The sequence below is a fragment of the Sminthopsis crassicaudata genome, chromosome 2 (genome assembly GCF_048593235.1).
Source record: "Sminthopsis crassicaudata isolate SCR6 chromosome 2, ASM4859323v1, whole genome shotgun sequence".
Lineage (NCBI taxonomy): Eukaryota > Metazoa > Chordata > Mammalia > Dasyuromorphia > Dasyuridae > Sminthopsis > Sminthopsis crassicaudata.
The window spans coordinates 435,229,008-435,248,471 of NC_133618.1; the positions used below are offsets into that span (position 1 = coordinate 435,229,008).

Here is a 19,464-nt window from a genome sequence, read left to right on the forward strand (position 1 = left end):
GGAGAACTTGGGCTCAAACTCCTTCTGTGGCCGGTGCTCGGTGAGCGGCCCGGCTCTCCGGGAGGAGGCCCGGAGTCTGCGCTGCTGAGGGCATTTGCCCGCGGAACTCCTCGCCCAGGCCGGCACCGGCGCAGGACGGGCAGATGCCCGACGGGCTGCTGCGGCCTCCCGGACCAGCAGATGCCAAGCACACATCCAGGTAAACATCGGCGCGTGCATGTGCGCGGATGGGCGTTCGCCCGTAGGAATCTCAAAGAAAATTGTGCTTGTTTTATGTGCAGCGCTCCTGGGCGGAAGAGGCCGGAAGAAATGAGGGGCCGGCGAAGAAGTACTTTACTTTTGACCGCCGCTTCTGCCGGGAGCCGCGGACCACAGGAGAGTCCCAGCTCCCGAGCTCGGCTCCGCCCCTCCCGCCTCCCGCAGCTGGCTCGGAAGGAGGGTGTGCCCGGGGCGCGCCGAGGGGCGGCGGGACGGGGCGGGGCCGGCTCCGGAGCTGGAGCATCCCCAAGGAGGGGCGAGGGAGATGGTGCCAGGAGCCCGCCTCAGCCCGGAGAGCGGGAGGCGGGGGTGCCTTGGCCCACACTTTCCGGACGAGAAGGGCGGGGGTGCTGCCGGACTTCGGTTCCTCCATTCTCGCTTTTCTGGGCTGGCTGCCTGCCGGTTCTGGGACCGGTCCAGGTCTCAAATTCTGGGGCTGAGCCAGGCCGGGTTTTCCCTCTGCCTCTGGGTGCAGAACGAACTACTTGAATCGCCGGTTCTGGCTCCGGTTCCTGAACCTGACCGCGTTTTCCCTGCGTCCCTGCGGCAGAGCCGGTGGCCGGGCTTTCAGTGCCGTCTAGAGCCGGGAGCCTGGAGGCAGGAGGGTTCGAATCTCGGAGGGGGAGAGGCTGCTGAGCGATCGGGGAGCTGGGCACCGGAGCCCGGTCCCAGAGCCCGGATCCGGCGGGCTGGCGAGGAACGAGAGCCGGCGCCAATATGGTGAGTGTGTCCGGCTGCGCTTCTGCGCTGTGGGGCAGGGTTGGGGGGCGCCGTACGCAGCGGCGTACCTCGCCTTGGCCCCGGGACCCCTCAGGAAGAGCCCCTGGGACCTTGGGCAAGCAGCCCCTTCTCATGTAAAACGGGGCTGGCGGGGAAGGGGGCTGGGTTAGGAAATCTCCAAGTGCCCTTTCAGAATTCTTGCTTATCGAGGGTTTTCAGTGGCTCGGTCCGAGACGCCGGCGCGTTGCTGCGGAAAGGGGTTTGGGAGCCCGGGCTTCAGCCTCGGTTGGGGTCCTCCTCTGCAGCCCGCTCCCGCCCCGTCCCCGCCGTACTCGGACGGGGAGAGGACTCCATCCGGCCCGCCAGCCGTGGCCGGCGCCCCTGCCTCCCCTCCGCGATTCCGGCCCTCTCAGTCCGGGGACCACGGAAGGTGGGAGGGGCGGGGAGAGCTCTCGCCGGTCCGCTCCGAGGCGGCGGCTGCCCCGGGAAGGCGGGCCGGGGGTTCGGGGCGGGCGTCTCGTCCGCCTTGCACTTGGCCAAGTCTGTTTGCATCCCGGAGAGCTCTGAGGGGCGCCTTTGCTGCTCCGGACCTCTCCCCCTCCTCTCCTCAGCCCCGAGTGGGAAGGAGCTCCCCCACCAGGCAGAGTGCTGAGAGCCCCGTGGAGAGCTGGCTGACCCAGCCCTGGTTCCGGGAGGGTCACCTTCACCGGCACCTGGGCAGGAACGTCAGACTGGGTGGGCTGGGACGGGCGGCCTGGCCCAGGGGCCGGCGGCTTCCAGTGTGGGGAGGGCTTGCCTGGGCCGGGCGCCTCCTCGACAGGCGCAGACATGGGTGGGGACAGTTCCCTCCCCTGCCTCTTGGGGCTGGCCGCTTGGCGAGGTTACCCGCTGGGGACTGGACTTGCCTGCTGAGCCACCCCTTCCTTCTGGCTGTCCGAGAGGGGGTGGAGGCCGGAAGGAGGAGAAATTTCCAGGAGCATGTACTAGTGCGGGGCCACACGTGTGCACCCCCACATACTCCTGACTGGTCATGCACACCCATCTATGCGCACATGCATAAGGAGCACACGTATGTGTGTGTGTGTTATTCCTTCCGAAAGCTGTTTCCCCTTCCCGCAGGGAGTCCAGGATTTCACGGTCGAGGCTTTCTGCTTTTGCCTGTGACTCTCCCCGGGAGGGAGGCATTTGGACTTTCAGGGTCAGAGTGGGATGTGGGCTCTGCCCACTACAGGACCCCAGCTAGAGCTCTCAGAGCCAGAAACTGTATCGACCCCTTTGCTCAAATGGGGAAAATTAAAGTCCCGAGTTATGGGGCAGGTAGAAGGTAGAATTAGAAGTCTGGGAGTTCCCTTCCTCCCCCCTCCCCATTCTGCAGCTAAAGACCCTAAGGACTAGAATCCTTCCAGGACATTTTTCCATTTCCCTCCTGGGACTCAGCCTTTCCTGGCTGAGAAATGGATAAAATGCATCATCTTTTCTCGAGTTCAGAAGACTTTGGCTGGGTGCCTAAAGAATACAAAAAGCCCATAGGCAGCCCAGGCCCTGGAATCTCTGTCTAGCTTTTCTGTGATCCATAGAAGCATCTTGGAAGGGATCTTGTTATTTAATCAGCCGTCCTTTCACCCTTCTCCAGGGAGACCAAGATTCGCATTCTCTGTATCTAAAGGGCGCCTCAAGCCCCCAGAATACTAGAGTTTCTCCTCTCTTTGCTTTCATCCCCATCTTGACTAAAAAGGGCTCCTATTTCCTCAGCTTCAAAGTCTGACGTGGGGCTGTAGTATGAGGGAGATCAGGCAGCTGGCTTTTGAGATCAGTGTCTCTTTGAAGGGGCGCTGCCCCCTCTGAAGCCCCAGCCTCTCATCTGGAGCCACAGTGACTTTCTGGGCCCCTGCCCAACCCCATTCCTCTGGGGAGTTACATTCCCAGTTTCTCCTCTCAGCGTCACCCTCAGGCCTTCAGGCCAAAACTGCTGCTGCAAAAACAATCTCTCTAGCAGGTGGTGGGGCCCTTCCCTGGCTGAGACCCCCAGTTGTTAAGGAGCTTGCCCCCTCCTAACCCATCCCCCAGCCCAACTTGGTCTCCCTGCTAAGCCAAACCTAGCCAGGAATTGCAGAGGGGTGAGAAGACTAACTGACTGGTCTGTGATGGTCAAGAGCTGCCTATGACTTCCAGTTTGGAAGCCCTTGGAGTAGACATCCACTCCCCCCCACCCAGTGAGTGTGTTCTGTCAGTCAGCTTTTATCTGATAACTCAGCCCATAAGAAGATGCTAGCAGGGGGCATGGAGGTAGCCTTGTGGGGCTTTGATATTGTGTCTACCTCTCTGAGGGACCTGTCCTGTACAGAATCCATATAATGATAGCATGTCAGAGCTGGAAAAAATCCTGGAGAACATTAAGTCTTTTCCCTTTGCAGAAGAGGAAACTAAGGACTAGAGTGGATTCAGCCTCAGTAATAAAGGGAATGAAGGGGAGTCTCTAGTCTGGGTTGGATAGAGGAGGGAGATTAGATTTGCCGTACCCAAAAGAAGCCCTCTCTGGCTGCCTGTGGGAACCATGAGGAGGCCTTGATTCACCTCCAAGGCTCCAGTTTACTCATCCTCATCCCAGGAGCTGGTCAGGAAGCTCCATTCTTCCCTTCTTCCCTCCCTGCCCCCCTGAGTGGTTAATCCCAGGTTATTCCCCTTCCTGCCCTACCCTAGTTCTTAGCTGTAATGTGTCTAGGCAACAGCCTGGAATGTGGAGGGAAGGGGGGGAGGTTTAGGGGGTGGAAGGTGGACCTCAAAAAGCAGCTGAAGCCTTGGGGGAGGGGCTGAGGATATGAAATCCCTTTAAATGGAGGGATTAAATCGGCCCGAGAGCTAGGCATTCCTTGGAGTTCCTTCTGTCCCAGGGCCAGCCCCCAAACCTTGACCACTTCCTGAGCAGGCCCAATGGGGGCGCTAGGAAAGACTAGAGTAGAGAATGGTCCTGAGGCTGGCTCTCCCCATCTCCAGCCCAGCTCAGTTCAGATCTCCAAATCTTTACAGAATTCCTGGTTCAGTGAAGTGGGGGTTGGAGCTGCAGTTAGAGGACCCGAGACCTTAATCCAGCTCTGCCACTTGGGCTACCTGTATGACCTTGTCACTTAGCATCTCTAGCTTTTAATGAGCTTCTCTTTAAAATGAAGGGATGGGATAAATGGTCTCTGAGTTTCCTTTCAGCTCTGTTCATTAGGGAGTATACTATAGCAGACCCAAGTCCTAGGTGTTAGGAGAGCCTGTTTTCTTCTGGTTCTAGCCCCAGGGGGCATGTGTGTGTGTGTGTGTGTGTGTGTTGTTTGTCTGTCTGTCTTTCTGTGTATGAATGTACACTCATGTTACTCTGGGTATGCATATGGCTTCAGCCAAAGGACCCTTCCCACCCTCCCCACCTCCCTACTCCCCCCACTCCTTGTTCTACCTCTTGCTTCCAAGCTCTGAGACTCCTGAATAGAGACCCCGACCCAGAAAAAACAGTCTGGGTGTCAGAATTAGAATCAAGATTATGTGTTTTCCCTTTTTATCTTCCCCCCTCCACAATAATCTCTCCCTAGAAATTCAAGGTGAGGAGGAATATCAGCGCAGTGCTTCTCTTTTCGTTGGATGACAGAACAAAGAAAATGGCCTTTAGTAGAGGCCAGCGTTCCAAAGGATGACAAACTGTCCCCTTTCCCTCTGATGTTGTCCAGCTCTGAATGGGAAACAAAAGTGGATAGGATCTTGGACTTGGGAGTCAGGAAAAGCTGAATTCAAATCCTGTCTCAGAACCCTGCTAGCTGAGTGGGCAAGCCACTTGATTTTTCTGTGCCTCAGTTTACCTATAAAAGGAGAGTGACTTAATTACCTTAATTAGGCTTAATGACCACTAAAGTCCTTTCCAGCCCTACTTCTATGAACCCATGATCTGTGATCCTGTGCTTGTTGGAAGGGAAACAAAGGCACAGAAAAGGTCAAGGCTCCTGAGAGTACAGTAGAGAACGGAAATGAAGAATTCTTTGATTCTTGGCTCTTGGCGTGCCTTTGAACAGAGTCACATGGGGCTTCCCCAGGCTCTGCCTCACCCTCTCTCTGTCCCTCCCTTCAGCCCCACTCTCCAGTTCAAGCTTCTCCCCACCCGCAACATCCTGGGCACCCTTGTTGGTTGTACTGGCAGGGGCAGGAATGTGCCTGAGGGTGGCTGGGTGAATGATGCCCCGGTCATCACGGCCCAGGAGGCGGGGCTGGCCCGTGTGGGTGCCTGTGTGTGCATGTGTGCACTTCCGACGGGGAGAGTCGCCTCCAAGGAGAACACGGTGGCTAACACAGTCGGCTTCTAATTAAGAAATGCTTGTTGGACTGAATGAAAAAGGAGTCGGAGGAAAGCGCTGATTTGGACTCAGAACTTGGACTCAAATCTCTTGGCTCTCTGCTGTGTGAACCTGCAAGTTACCTTCTCTCTCTGTTGTTTCTTTTTCTTTAGAATTAGAGGTTCAAAGAAGGTGATTTCCAAGATCCCTTCTAGCTTTAGTTGCTGTGACCCAAACCAGGAGAGAGGACTCCTAGGTTCTTGTTCTGTTTACAGGAAGTACTTTGTTTCATACAGCAGTACCTCCAACCTTGGCATGGCAGGGTCTCCAAAAATTCCGCCCACACTGAGAAGCCTGAGAATCAAATGGGAAGGCTCAGAAAACAGAGGGGGAGATTGAGGGGGAAACTTCTTTCCCGCCCCCTCAATCCCCATCCCCACCAAGATTTCTGGTTGTTTTTGTTTTTATGGAACACTGGAAAAAGAGGGGTGGGGGAAGTCCCTTGGGTGGGAGGAAAATCAAATAGGAATCTTTCCTCAAAGTTTGTACCCTCCCCCCCCCAGTCTTTCAAGTCCTTGACTTGGGGGTGGGAGCTCATTGACTCCTAGCTCTCCACACACATACTTTGTCTTACAAAAACACAAAAGCTGGAAATGGTTCTGGAGAATGGAGCCTGGGGTGGGATAGGGAGTGGGGGAGCTGGCTTTGTCTGGGGGGGATAGGGAGGAAGGGGGAGATCCGGAAGTCCATAAGGGACTAAGCTCCCAGGTGCATCCCCTTCTGCCTCAGGGTAAGTGGGTCTGAAGGTCTGAGTTGCTTAGGACTCTGTTTTCTTGTGAAGGTAGCAAGAGTAAGCAAGCAGTCTCCTCCTCCCCCAACACATACACACCTGCTCCGGATGCCACTGCCCATTGTCCGGCTCCATCCTTCCTCTCTCCAGGCCCTTCCTGTTTGTGTCTCTCCAGCTGTGGAACCCAGGGTCCTAGCCCTTTCCCTGTGCTTCCCTTGGGGTTTCCCTTGGACTGTTTCTGTTGCTCTACTTCCTTCTTTGGCAAGCCCTTCTGCCCAGGTTCAACTGGGTCCCAGAAGGAGAAGAAAAGAGAGGGAAGGTCTGCAAGGAGCTCAGAGAGAGCTCACTGCCACACTCACACCTACCCCACTGTGTGTTTGGACCTCTCCTGTGTGTGTGTGTGGAAAGCCTTAACCTAGTCATAGGTTCTTAGGGCAGCACCTTTTCCCCATCCCTCCTTGAGTCTGTCAGAGGAGATGCAATCTAGAATATGTGAGGGGGGGAAGGAGCACAGGCCCAGGAGTCTTGTTTGTGCTAGCTCAGGACACGCTTGCTAGAGGGAATGGTTAGCCATGGCCAAAGGCCTCCCCCTCATCTCCCACTGGTGAAGATCTGGATTTGGGAGAGGAGGGAATCTGCATCACCAAGACTTGAGACCCTGCTCTGAGACCCCTGGTACTGGGAAGAAGTGCGAGAAAAAGAGAGTGGGTGGAGGCCCCCACTAGCATTAGCTGCTGGATGGAGCTATTTTCTGAAATGTGGTATTGTAAGCCAGGTAGGTCGGACCTTCTTGGGAATAGGGCTAAGAATGGCACTGGGGTTCTATGGTTTTTACAGTAAAGGGGTCTGTACCTATGGGAGATGTGGGGGGAAACACCCTCCTGAGCCTGCCGTTGATCTTCCCAGAGCCGGCCCTTTCAGCCTTGCTGAAGCTTCATGGCAACAGTCCAGAGACCTCCGAGATCCAGTGACACTGTCCTCCACACCATGGGCAGCGTGGGTAGCCTGCTGGAGAGACAGGACTTTTCCCCCGAGGAGCTGCGGGCTGCCCTGGGTAGTGCCCGAAACTCGCGCCAGCCCGATGGACTCCTGCGGAAAGGTTTGAGTCAGCGAGAGCTCCTCAGCTACCTTCACCTGGCCAAGAAGGACTCCAAGACCAACAAACGCTGGCCGTCAGGGGGGTCTCACCGGCAGGGGGATGATGACCATCACAGCAACTACTCTGGACTCTACTACCGGGAGCACCCCCGGGGGGCCGACTTCACCAAGACCTCCCTGCCTGAGCGGGGCCGCTTTGACAAGGTGAGGGTACAACAACCGGGCCCTGCTGAGTCTGCGATGAGAGCGGGAAAAGGGGGCTTCTCTGCTGTGGTTTGGGAAATTTCACCAATAGGGAGGGGAGCTCAGGGCATGATGCTTTGGCAGGGAAACAGGAGGCTCTCCCTCTGGGGGTGTCCCCTCCAAGCAGCTGGGTGGGAACCTCTGAGATTGGGCAGGGGAAGCCTCACGTACCCTTTCCCCTTTCTTTCTCCATCTAGTGCCGCATCCGCCCCTCAGTCTTCAAACCAACGGTAGGTACAGGGAAGAGCTTCCTGTCCATGCAGAGCCTGGCAGCCCACAAGGGCCAGAAGCTGTGGAAGAGCAATGGAAGCCTCCATACACTTGTGTGCAACCCGCCCCTGAGCCCTGGTCCCCAGGCCAGCCGGGCTCGGGCCCAGCTGCTACAGGCCCTCAGTCTGGATGAAGGTGGGCCCGACCCTGGCCTGTCTGACTCCTCCAGCGGTGGCAGCGGTGGCCCTGGCCCCTTCAGTGCCTCTATGGGACACGTCAACCACCTTGGGGGCTCCCTGGATCGAGCTGCCCGAAGCCCTAAAGAGCAGGCTCTGGTGACTGCTGGTGAGATGGGGCCTTTGGCGGCTCTGAGCTGCCTGCCTGAGCCCCCACCCCCCTACGACTTCACCTACGCTGCTCAGATGGCCCAGGACTCGATGGCCCTGCGGCAGGGCCAGCCTGGGCTTGGGGGTCTATCGGAGCTGAAGAGAGGCCTCAGTGACGATGATGGTCCCGGTCCGTTTGCACAGGTGAGGGCTGGTCTCCCCAACATCACCCCCACAATCTGCCCTCCTCTATCTCTCTGCCATCCGGGCCCTCTCCTTATGTTCTTTCTTCTCTCCATCTGTTCCTCCCCCACTCCTCCCCCCATCTTGTTCCCTGGGATATTTGGGGATTTCTGGAAGAACCTGCCCTCAACAGGGAGGGAGGTTAGTGTGTCTGGTCAGTCTCCCCTGAGGTCCTGCTCTCTCCTAGGAGCTGGAGGACAGGCAGCAGCTGTGGCTGGCCGAGCTGAAGCGTCTCTATGACGAGAAGCTGCAGGAGATAGCCCAGAAGGCTGAACGGAACGAACGGAGCCTCCAGCTGCAGCTCTTCATGGCTCAGCAGGAGCAGCGGAGGCTGCGGAAGGAGCTCAATGCTCTCCAGGGCCTGGCCAAGGAGCCCCCACACTCTCCGGACCGCACCAGTCCTAGTCTGGAGGAGGAGGCCAAGTGGGAGGTGAGGGGGAGCTGGATCCAGCCCAGAGCGGCCCCTGACCCAGGGCTGAAGGACTGGGAAACCTTCTGCTACAAGATCTGGCTTTGCTCTGAGGAAAGAATAGCAAGTCTAAGTCAGATGACGAGTTCAAACCCAGCTTTTCCCTATTACCTGTGTATCTTTGGACAAATTATGCAGGCTTCTGAGCCTCAGTTTCCTCATCTGGAAAGTGGGGGGCTGGACTGAATGGCCTAAGAGATCTTTCACAGCCCTGAATCTGTGGTCTTTGATTTGGTGGCCTGTTTCCTTTAGCTCTAACTCGCTTAGCCTATGAGCTGTCCCTTTTTGCTCAGCCTCCATTTCTTCTCTGAAAAGGAAGGGGGTGGATTAGAGCCAGAATTCCCATCTTGGTCTGTATGTCTATAGATGCCTCAGGATGGTGCAAGAAGTTTGTCGAGGGGACGTGGGGAATATTGGGTAAATTGCTATATTATCCCATTGAAATCAATATATTTTATTTCTTCTGTATATATGCATGAGGAAATCCTGAATCTGCTTCTTTGTACATTATCTTGGGGGTACAAGAAGATTAACTGAAAACCAATGGGTGTGGTATCTGAAAAATTGGGGAAATGTCCAAGGTGATCTTTATGGTTCCTTTCAACTTTTAATTCCTGCTGATCTGACTCTTCACCCTAAATATCTTACGGGGAGGAAGGAGCTGGGCTGAGGGAGCTGTGGACCTGGGGTGGAGGGAAAAGGGGCGGAGTAGTTCCCTGAAGATAAACACATACCTACAAAAGGTGCAGAGAAAGAGCAGTTCCCACTTCTGGGGCAGTTTATAAATCATTATCCATAACAATCCTGAGAGAGCTGGATGGGCCTGAGGCCCACAGAAAGGAAGGCCCCTCCAGTTCCAAGTCAGACGGAGCGCTAGAGACCTCTCCCTCCCCTGCTCCTTCCATTCTGACCCACCTTCCCCAACGCTTCTCCCTTTCTCCTAGGTGGGCCAGAAAACTTCAGAAATCTCGCTCTTGAAGCAGCAGCTGCGGGAGGCCCAAGCAGAGCTGGCCCAAAAGCTTGCAGAGATCTTCAGCCTGAAGACCAAGCTCCGAAGCAGCCGGGCCCAGGCGGAGGCCAAGGACAGCGAGCTGGCCCGGCTCCGGGATACTCTCTGCCACCAGAGCCCCCAGGAGGGGCCGGGCCCGGGGGAACTGCCTGATGGGGGCTGTGAAACGGATGATTCCAAGAGCCAGGGACTTCGGGGGGAGGCGGGCAGTGGGGGGGCAGAGAGACTGTGGAGCGAGCTGCAGCGGGAGCGCCAGCAGGGCAGGGAGCAGGCCCTGCTCTTCGAGCAGGAGCGGAGGACGTGGCAGGAGGAGAAGAACAGGGTCCTGCGTTACCAGCGGGAGATCCAGGTGAGCTACATGGAGATGTACCACCGCAATCAGACGCTGGAGCAGGAGCTGAGGGAGCTGAGGGAGCTTCGAGCCCCCCAGGCGCCGTGGAGCCCGAGGCTTGAGTCCTCCAAAATCTGAGTGGTGCTGGAGCCGAGTAGGTGGCTGTGACAGGACCCCACAGGGAGAGTCCTTGGGAAAAGTCGGGAGCGTGCCCCCTTCTCTCTCTCCCCATCCCTCCGCAGGGTCATAGGCCCTGAGAAGAGATAGATGGGAAAGCTCCATGTGGGGCTAGGCCAGGCCGGGGAGGAGGGCTCCCAGCGTGGGCATCTCCCTCGTTTTGGTGCTTGGAAGCAGAAGCTCAGGGGGTGCTTCCCCCCTTTATCATTTGTCCAAGTGTGTCTCAATACCTAAGACTCCCTGGATTGATTACGTGATCTGCATCCCAGATCCAGTGAAGAGGCTGGGAGGGTTAGAGTAGAATCCCCCCTGACAGAAATTGGTGGGGGGAAGGGCTGGCACAGGAGAGGGAGCCTGGAGACCACGAGCCCCTATGTCAATCCCTGATTCCCTGCAGGCCAGCATGGGGAGCTTGGACGGAGGTGCCCTGCCCCTCAAAGAATAAAGCCATGCTGTTGTGTTGTTGTTTTTTAAACTGGTGATTCTGCTTGCTTTGTGGAGGCCTGCTTCTGTCAAATGGTATCCCAGAGGAGTGTGGTTGGGAAAGGTGAAGGAGCCTTGCAAAGACTTGGCCCAGGCAAGGGGCCCTTTCCTGTCAGGGTCTGGACTCTCTGAATCCAATTCCATCGGGTTACAGGGAGGAAGGCATTTCCCCTGGGCTTTGCAGAGGGAGGAAGGGGATCTTCTGAGCTTCACTGATTGATTCTCCCACTTTCAGATTTAGGGGAGGAACAAAACTGACTTCCAAAATCCTATTGAGAGGACTTTACTAGGGAGCTAGAAGAGGGGCTCTGGGGGAAGCACTAAGCAGAAGGAGGTAGGAGTCCATGACCAAGTTTGCAAAGATGCAAAGTCATCCTACTCTTTGATGGGAGCTGATATTTCCCCATTTCCCCCTCCCGACACTAGCAGGATCCAGATACATCCTGGGGCACCTGGACGGCCCCAGCTTGAATCGATGTCCATTGGGACTTGATTTCCACCTTCCCAATGATGGTGGGCTGCTTCTCTACAGCCTCATGAGAATTCTAAGCCTTGACATTGGTCATTATCTTTGGGACCTTTGGGGCCTCTCCATTAGCTCTGTTGCTGCACTTTCCTACAGTGTCCTCTTGTCCACCCAGGGTGACCTTCTGGAGGGCAAAGGGGTGGGGCTGCTGCTTTTTATCTTTGTAGCCCACATAATAAAAACTTTTTCTTTCATTAAGATTTGCAAAGCTTTTAGAAAACCCATTATTTCCCTTGATCTTTGAAGGAGTATTGTCCCTATTGTATCTATAAAGAAACTGAGCTCCAAGAGGTTCAATACTACCATGATCATCTATCTTTTCTTAATATAATAGCTTCTCTGACCTTGTCTTAGCGGAAGAAGGAATTTAGGCCCTTATCTGGGCCAGAAAGGCATTTCCTATCAAACAGACAATTCAATTCAATCATTATTTATCACCCACCTATTGTGTGCAAGACAGCCAGTCTTGGATAGAATGCAGAGCCTCTTACACTGAGACTGGCCCCGTCCCTTATAATAACAACAGCTAGTATTTAGGGTTTGCTTACTCTGATAGGCCTGTATCCAACTCCATTGAGTTACAGGAAGGAAGGCACTTTTTCTGGGCTTTGTGGGGGTGAGGTGGGCTTCCATGCTTCTGCCTTTCTGGTTTAGGTGAGGAACAAAACCCCTCTTTCCAAAATCCTCTTGAGAAATCCTCCAAACCCCAAAGCTTTACTGGGGACTTAAGAGAGGAGCTCTGGGAAAAGTACTAAGCAAAAGGAGATAGAAAAGAGTCAGAAGGCTTGTGAAAGTGCCTTACAAATATTACCTCAGTCTTGGAGATGGGTACTATTATTAGTTTACAAATGAGGAAACTGAGGTAAACCGTGACTTGCCTAGGTTCGCATGGCTAAGTGTCTGAGGCTGGATTCAAACTCATTCTTTCTGATTCCAGGCCCCCAAGACTCCGTCCACTCCACTGCCATCTGTGTCTAAGGGAATTAGGGAACTCCCCAGGAACTCTCCTTTGGGAGATAGACTGTGTAATTCTAGTAGTATTGAAGTTCTTCCAAAGGAAACTCCCTAAACTGAGGAAATCACAGCTCTCTTACCCTGTGCCAGGCCTTGAGACAGAAGGACAAAAGCAAAAAACAAAAACAGCTGCCTTCGAGAAGCTTCTATTCAATTGAAAGGCATCGGGATGTCCTGGACAGTGTTAGCCAGCTGGGAGTTGTGTGACAGGCAAATCATTTAACCCCTCTGGTCCTTGCTTTTCTCATCTGTAAAACGGGGGTAACAGCAGTGGCACTCATCTCAGAGAGTTGTGGTGGGGCCCAACGAGCTCATGTATGAGGCATTTAGCAAACCTCAAAGTGCTCTGTAAATATCTGCCAGTTTTATTTTTGTGCCTGGGGCAGGATAAAAAAGACTGACATCAGCCCTTGCCCTGTAGAACTGGGTTTGGGTCTATTTGTAAGGAAATTCAGTTAAGAAGACATGTATGAGCCTGGAGGTCCTCTGGGCCTGTTCTTTCCCTTCCAACTAGACTAGGTTTTACCAGCAGTAACAGCAGCAGGATTTGGTTTGGCCAGTCCTGGCGAGATACCCAGGGCCAGATGGTGGAGAGGGTTGAGATGGCTTTGTTGAAAGGACAAGGATAAGAGTATATAGGGGGTGGAGGGGAGGGAAGGGTGGGGAAGAGGGAGGCCTTTGTAATGGGAGTACACATAGGGGGAGGTGGCAGCGGGCTATATAAAAGGGAAAGTCAGTGGGTGTAATGTGGCATGTATGTAATAAGGAAGTGTGGGGGGCCCCAGCATATGTGTATAAAGCTGGGTGTGAGTACACACTCAGGGTGGAGTCCAGCCTTTTGGACATATGCTTTCCTCTGGGGTGAAAGGACAGCCTGACCTTGCTTTGGGGGATGGAGAGTAGAGCAGGGGACAGGGGTCCTGGGAACCGTAGCCTGACTGCTCTCTGGAAGATGGAAGCCAGGCTTCATTGGGCTGTTTTGTGGGCGCTGAGCTTCTCAGAGATTTCAGCGAGTCTCCTGAAACTACCTGGAAGGCTCCGAGGTTGACAGGGCCCAGGGACTTTTGTTGGTCAGTCCTGGTTCATTGGCCCAGTTTTCACCCTTGAGTCTCCGTGACACCAGAAATATTAGGGGTTTTAGCCAGTCCAGCCGGAACTGAAGTAGGGGCCCGTGTGGCTCAGGGTCAGAGGGAAAGGCAGGGCAGGAGGAGCTCTAAGGTGCCGCCACTCCTTGGCCAGCCCAGTGCTGGCTTCTTTTCCAGGGTGGTGGCTGGCTCAAGCTCCTAGGCTCAGCCCTTCTGCTGGGGCCCAGGCCTCTTCTCAGCTTCTGAATACCCACAGCGGCTCCCCACCCAGCAATTAGTGTGCCGGGGAGTCGGGAGAGGGCCCACAGCGGGAGGCGGCACCAAAACTTGGCAGAGGCGCCAGAAACCAAGCTCCTGCCTGGCCCAGATGTGTCGGGGGTGGGGCCGGAAGGAACCATGTGTCTCCGAAGAAAACGGCAGCTTCCTCAGCTCGTGGGATGCTCAACAAACCAGTTCTCTCTATTCCCGAAGCCAAACCAGCCAGAGAGGTTGTGATGGACAAGTTTAGGACAGTTGTGGTCCCAGACCAGTCCCTCAGACGAGCTGCCCCCCTCTCCCAAGCGCCTGGACTTTCCCAGGTGATCCTCCTTTCCTAACCCTCCCGTCAGACGCTTTCATCTAACACCGACTTTCCCAAACACCAGCTGTTTTCTGGAGGCACGTCTGCTCTGGGCAAGGACTGTGCCTTATCTTTGAATCTCTCCCAGCACTGAGCACTATACTTAAAAGTTAGATGATAAATGTTTGTTGAATGAATAAATGCTTGGCCTTGGGCCTGGATAGAATAATAAGAGTTCATTTGTTGGTAGTGCATTAAGATTTGTATATCACTGTACATATATTATCTCATTTTATTTTCACAATAAACTTATGAGGTAGGTGCTATTATTATGTTCATAGTGACCCTGGGCTAGTCATTTAACCAGCCTCAGTTTCCTTAGCTGTAAAATGGAGCTGATAAAGGTTTTTGTGAAATTCAAATGAGATTATATTTGTAAAGTACTTGGCAAATCTTAAAGTGCTATTATTAATGCCAACTTTTACTGCTTTACAGATAAAGAAGCTGAATCTTAGGGACGTTAAGTGACTTGCCCATGATTAGGCTATATGATGGAGGAATTAAAGTCCAGGTCTTCCTGCCTCCAAATCTAGAACACTGTCCACCGTGCAACACTGCCTCTCTTGTCTTATCTCCTTTCTCTTCCTTTAATTTAATTAAATTGCATTAAATTAAATGTTAATGCATCAATTTAATTTTAAAAAATACATTTTATTATTAGCTTTTATTTTTGTACTACCAAGATTTCTCCCAATAGTCATCCTAGGGTGCAAAAGGAAATACAAAAAGCTAATGAGAAGAATGCCTTAAAAAGCAAAATTGGCCAATTGGGAAAGGAGGTACAAACGGTCACTAAGGAGAATAACTCCTTGAAGATTAGAATTGAGCAAATGGACGCTAATGACTTTATGAGAAATCAAGATACAATTAAGCAAAATTTAAAAAAAAAAGAAGAAAGTGAAATCTTTCATTGGAAAAAAAATTGACCTGGAAAATAGATTCAGGAGAGCTAACTTAAAAATGATTGATCTATTTAAAAATCACGATAAGAAATAAGAGCCTGGACATCATCTTTCAAGAGAGAGTCATCCCATATAATAAGTAATATTTTTAAAGGAAAGGAGGCAGTTAATGTCATAGTGGATAGAATACTGGGTCTAGAACTAGGAAGACATGAATTTAAATTTGAATTCAGATACTTGCTAGCTATGTGATCTCAGGCAGTTCATTTAACTTCTGTTTTCCTCAGTTTCCTAAAATGTATATGGGGAAAAAACAATCCCTACCTCACAAGACTCTTATGAGGATCAAATAAGATAATAATTGTAAAGTGCTTGGCACAGTACCAGTCAGTATATAATACATATGTTCTAGTTATTATTAGTCTGAGGCATGTCTGGCAACATCTGGAGAGCCATATGGGAGCCCTGGTAGTCCCAAACTAACCCAAATAAGAGGAGTACTTTGAGAGGAATGATTTACAGGTATGGGTGAAAAAGAGGAAGAGAAAAAAACAAGAAAAACTAATCAAATTGAAAAATTATGTAATTTGACATTCATATAAATATCACAAAGATTTGGGGTAGGAGGTGTGTTCTCCCGTCTCAGGAGCCATGCTTGTTCTTTGTAACTTTGCATCATCCTCTTGTTTTGTGGCTGTTGTTCTTTGTATTTACATTGTAGTCATTACGTATAGAGTCTTCTGGGCTCTGTTTGCTTTTCTCTGCCATTAATGTTCTCATGCTTCTCCATACTCATTCATCATTTCTTATAGCAATACATTCATGTACCACAGTTTGTTTAGTCATTCTTGGGTGATTAGGCATCAATTCAATTGTAGCTAACAGTTTAAAATTTTTACTATTTTAGCTCTTCCTCAATTACATGTAAAAATAATTTTGACATTGTTTTCAAATTTTGAGTTCCAAATTCCCTCCCTTTCTACTCTTCTCTCTTTCCCACCCCTGCTGAAAAGACAAGCTATTTGATATGGATTATACATGCAAAATATATTTCCACGTAAATTATGCTGTGAAAGAAAACACAGATCCTCCCTCCCCCCCAAAAAAACAAGAAAAATGAAGAAAAAGTATCTTTGATCTGCATTCAGGCTTCACCAGTTCTTTCTCTGGAGATGGACTACACCCTTCATCATAAATAAGTTTTTCAGAATTGTCTTGTATCATTGTATTGCTTAGAATTGCTAAGTTATTCACAATTGATCATTGTACAACGTTGCTATTATTATATAGACTGTTCTAGGATTCTGTTCATTTCATTTACATCAGATCTTGTCTTTCCAGATTTATTTGAGAGTATCCTTCAGCAAGCATTTATTAGGTACCTACTGTATATAATTGGCTAGCTTTGATGCTGGCAATACAAAGATAAAAGATGAAACTGAGGTCCCTGACCTCAGGGGATTCACATTCTGTTCCAGAAATAAGGCCCCAATTAAATTAGCCTGGCTTATAATGTCAACCCAGAAGGTTGACAGGTTGGGTGACATGTGAGACAGTCCCACAGTAAAGCTGTTCCCTAGTTTTCTAGTTAACTTTGCTACAGCCTTCACTCACTCTAGAAACCCCCATGTACAAACTAGAGCCATTGCCATAAGAGCACTGAGAACTGAAAGGATCTCAGAAGTCCTTCACAGATAAGCACACTGGGGCCTAGAGGATCCCTGTAAGTGGCAGAGCTGGGATTTGGATCCAGGCCTCTGATTTCCAATCCAGTCCTCTTTTGTACTTTATTTACCTCTCTAGGTCTCAGTTTACTCACCTGTGAAAATAAAAGGTTAGAACCAGATGAATCTCTAGGTTTTCTTCCTGCCTTAAATTTCTTAATCACATACTACAAGTAAGGCCCTGTCCTGGGTATTAGCAGAGATACAAAGAAAAAAGGCCCTCTTTCTGCCCTGAGGGAGTCACAGTTTTGCTGCTGATCCAGATCTCTCTTGGGTGTCTATTGTCAGGCAGGACCAGTTTACCATTCCCCCTTCCCCAGAAAGAAACAGGAGCAAGGGGTGTTTTGAAAAAGCTGATGAGGTCATCATTGCTCCCCGGGCTTTTCCGGTCTGCCTCCTGCATCTTTGTTCATCCGTCCAGATCGTGTTCCAGGCCTGGGCCCCTGGGGTAGTGATTCCTTCAGCTTTGGGACCTTCTGGGTTCACACACTCCCACCAGTGAGTCATGGTCTCAAAGTACTGCTCTGGCTTGGCTGGCCTAGGACCACCCAGGCTCCCATACAGCTCTCCAGATGTTGACAGATATACCTCAGGTATTTATTGCATTGTTTCAGAATAAATCTCTGATTCCTGGGATGAAAGGAAGACCTGGATTCCTGTGCCCTCAGCTTTAGGTATCTAAAATACTGATTGGGCTGTGAGGCCTAGGCCTCTACCTCCGTAGTCCTTGCTCCACAGCACCCACTCAGCCCTGAGCCAGCCAGTGAGTGAACGACTCCACGGGAGAGACAGACTCTGAGTGGGAGAAAATTATCATTCACTTTCTCAGTCTTCCACTGCTTGCATCCTGGTGAAGAAAGAACACTGCCCCCAGATTTGCTCTGTTAGGCGCACATGTACTGCCCACCCCATGAGGAAGTGTGGGGGAGTCAGGGAGGGAGGGAGGCATCCAGGCATCTCTGGAGTGCCTACAAATTCTGAGGTACACTTTCAAGCCTTCCTTGGAATCCCATCCTGATACCTTTCATCCTGGCATTCAACGCCCTGCAGGATATGCTACTCCCTAGCTGCTGAAACTTATCTCATGCTATTCCTTTTCGTATATTCTATGTGCTTCCTGGACAACTCTATAGTTCCCATGTTCCTTTAAAAATATTTTTAAAGATTTTATTGTTTGGGGTTTTTATTTTGTACCAGTCACACAACTTACAAATGCACCCTTTCTTATGACAACATAAACCCCAGTTAATCAAAACTCACAGCACCTTCCCAAAAAAGGCTTACTTATGACAGCTTATGCAAAATCCCATATTCTATCTTTTTGGAGAGAGGAGAGAAAAGTGTTTATGTAATACTTTCCAGGAATGGAAGGAGAGATGAAATGTCAAATTTATAGGAACACATAGGCCAGTTTTACAGGAATAAAGAGTGTATAAATCAGGAGGTAATGAACAGTTTCTGGAAGATAGAATAGAGTCAGATTGTGAAGGGCTAATATAAAGATAATAACATTATAAGTCTAGAGTTGAAAAGGATGTCAGAGGCTTCTTATTGCCATCTCCTCATTTTACAGATGAGAATTACAAGGTCTAGAGAAGTGAAGTCTTTGTTTCAAAGTCATAACAAACTGAGGAGTTTGCATTTTATTCTCAAGAAGCAATAGGAAGTTAGTGAAGATTTTAAATATAGATTTTTAAAAACTTGGAGCAGATAGCTGCGAGATCCCAAAGAGAAGAAAGTGAGGAAAGAAAAAAAGAGGGTCTAGGACACAGCCTTGGGAAAACTTGCAGGATATAGAAGATACTGTAGCTTTCTTTTACATAATAATTGGAAGCATTTATATAGTTAGAGCACTCTTAAGTTTTGCAAAGAACTTTTCATGTGTTATATGATCTTACAAGGACACTAATGTAGATGCTATTATTTTTTTTAATAGATAAGCTGAGGTGATAGAAGTTAAATGTCACAGAGCTAATAAATATCCAAGTTCAGGATTGGAATTGAGAGCTTCTCTGAATCTAAGGTCACCCAGGTGCATCATATTATCCTTCAACTCTATCCTTATCTCCTGCCTAAATTGGATTTCACTCTCCTTTTTTCAGATTCTCTTGAAATCTCTTTCTTCCACCAAAACCCAATTCAGATATCACCTCTAAAGCTACCAGCCCCTCCCCCCCTGTTCTCTGGGATACCTGCTCCACAGGTAACAAACTCCTTTTCACCTTAAAATCTTTTCCCTCATTTATGTCATTACTTGCTGACTCTCACTGAGACTTAGCTCAATGCTTCAAGTCTCTCCCTACACCAGCCTATCCTTCACTCAGTGGTCAAGCTGATCTTTCTTAAATGCAGGTCTGACCATTGTTGTTGGTGTTCAATCATTTTTTACTGTGTCCAACTTTCCTTTACCCTACTTGGGATTTTCTTGGCAAAGATACTGGAGTGATTTGCCATTTTCTCCAATTCATTTTACAGATGAGGAAACTGACCATGTCATCCCTCAATTTAATAAACTCCAGTGGCTCCCTGTCACTTCCAGGATCAAATATAAATTCCTTTGTATATCATTCAAATCCCTTCCCATCTTTCCAGGATTCTTACTCTTCTCCTCCAGGTATTCTATGGTTCAGTGACATTGGCTTACTTGATGTCCCACCTCTAGACTGCAGATACTTTCACTGATTTCTCTTTATACCTAAAATTCACTCCCTCCTCATCTGTTTCCTGACTTCAAGTCCCAGCTTGAGAAGTATTTTCTTGATTCCCCCTCATGCTAGTGCTTTTTCTTCATCGCTTACCTCCAATTTATCTTCTATGTATGTAGTTGTCTTCCTGTTGTGTCCTTTAAGAGTGCTCACTTTTACCTATCTTTTTTATCCCCTTGCTTAGCATTGTGTTCGGCACATAGTAGGGCCTTAATAATGCTTGCTGAT

General features: G+C 50.5%; 1 protein-coding gene across 2 annotated transcripts; it reads left to right on the forward strand.

The window, feature by feature from the left end:
- The first annotated feature begins 507 nt into the window (after positions 1–507).
- N4BP3 (NEDD4 binding protein 3) lies at positions 508–10,653 on the forward strand. Of its 2 annotated transcripts, none has more exons than XM_074292305.1 (5): positions 508–978; positions 6,979–7,374; positions 7,611–8,153; positions 8,380–8,622; positions 9,606–10,653. In XM_074292305.1, exons 2-5 carry the CDS (start codon positions 7,009–7,011, stop codon positions 10,137–10,139), a joined length of 1,686 nt encoding a protein of 561 aa, XP_074148406.1. In that variant the 5' UTR covers positions 508–978; positions 6,979–7,008; the 3' UTR covers positions 10,140–10,653. The 2 variants fall into 2 exon arrangements, with proteins under 2 accessions (XP_074148406.1, XP_074148405.1); XM_074292304.1 differs by lacking the exon at positions 508–978 and adding an exon at positions 6,729–6,847.
- The last annotated feature ends 8,811 nt before the right edge of the window (positions 10,654–19,464 follow it).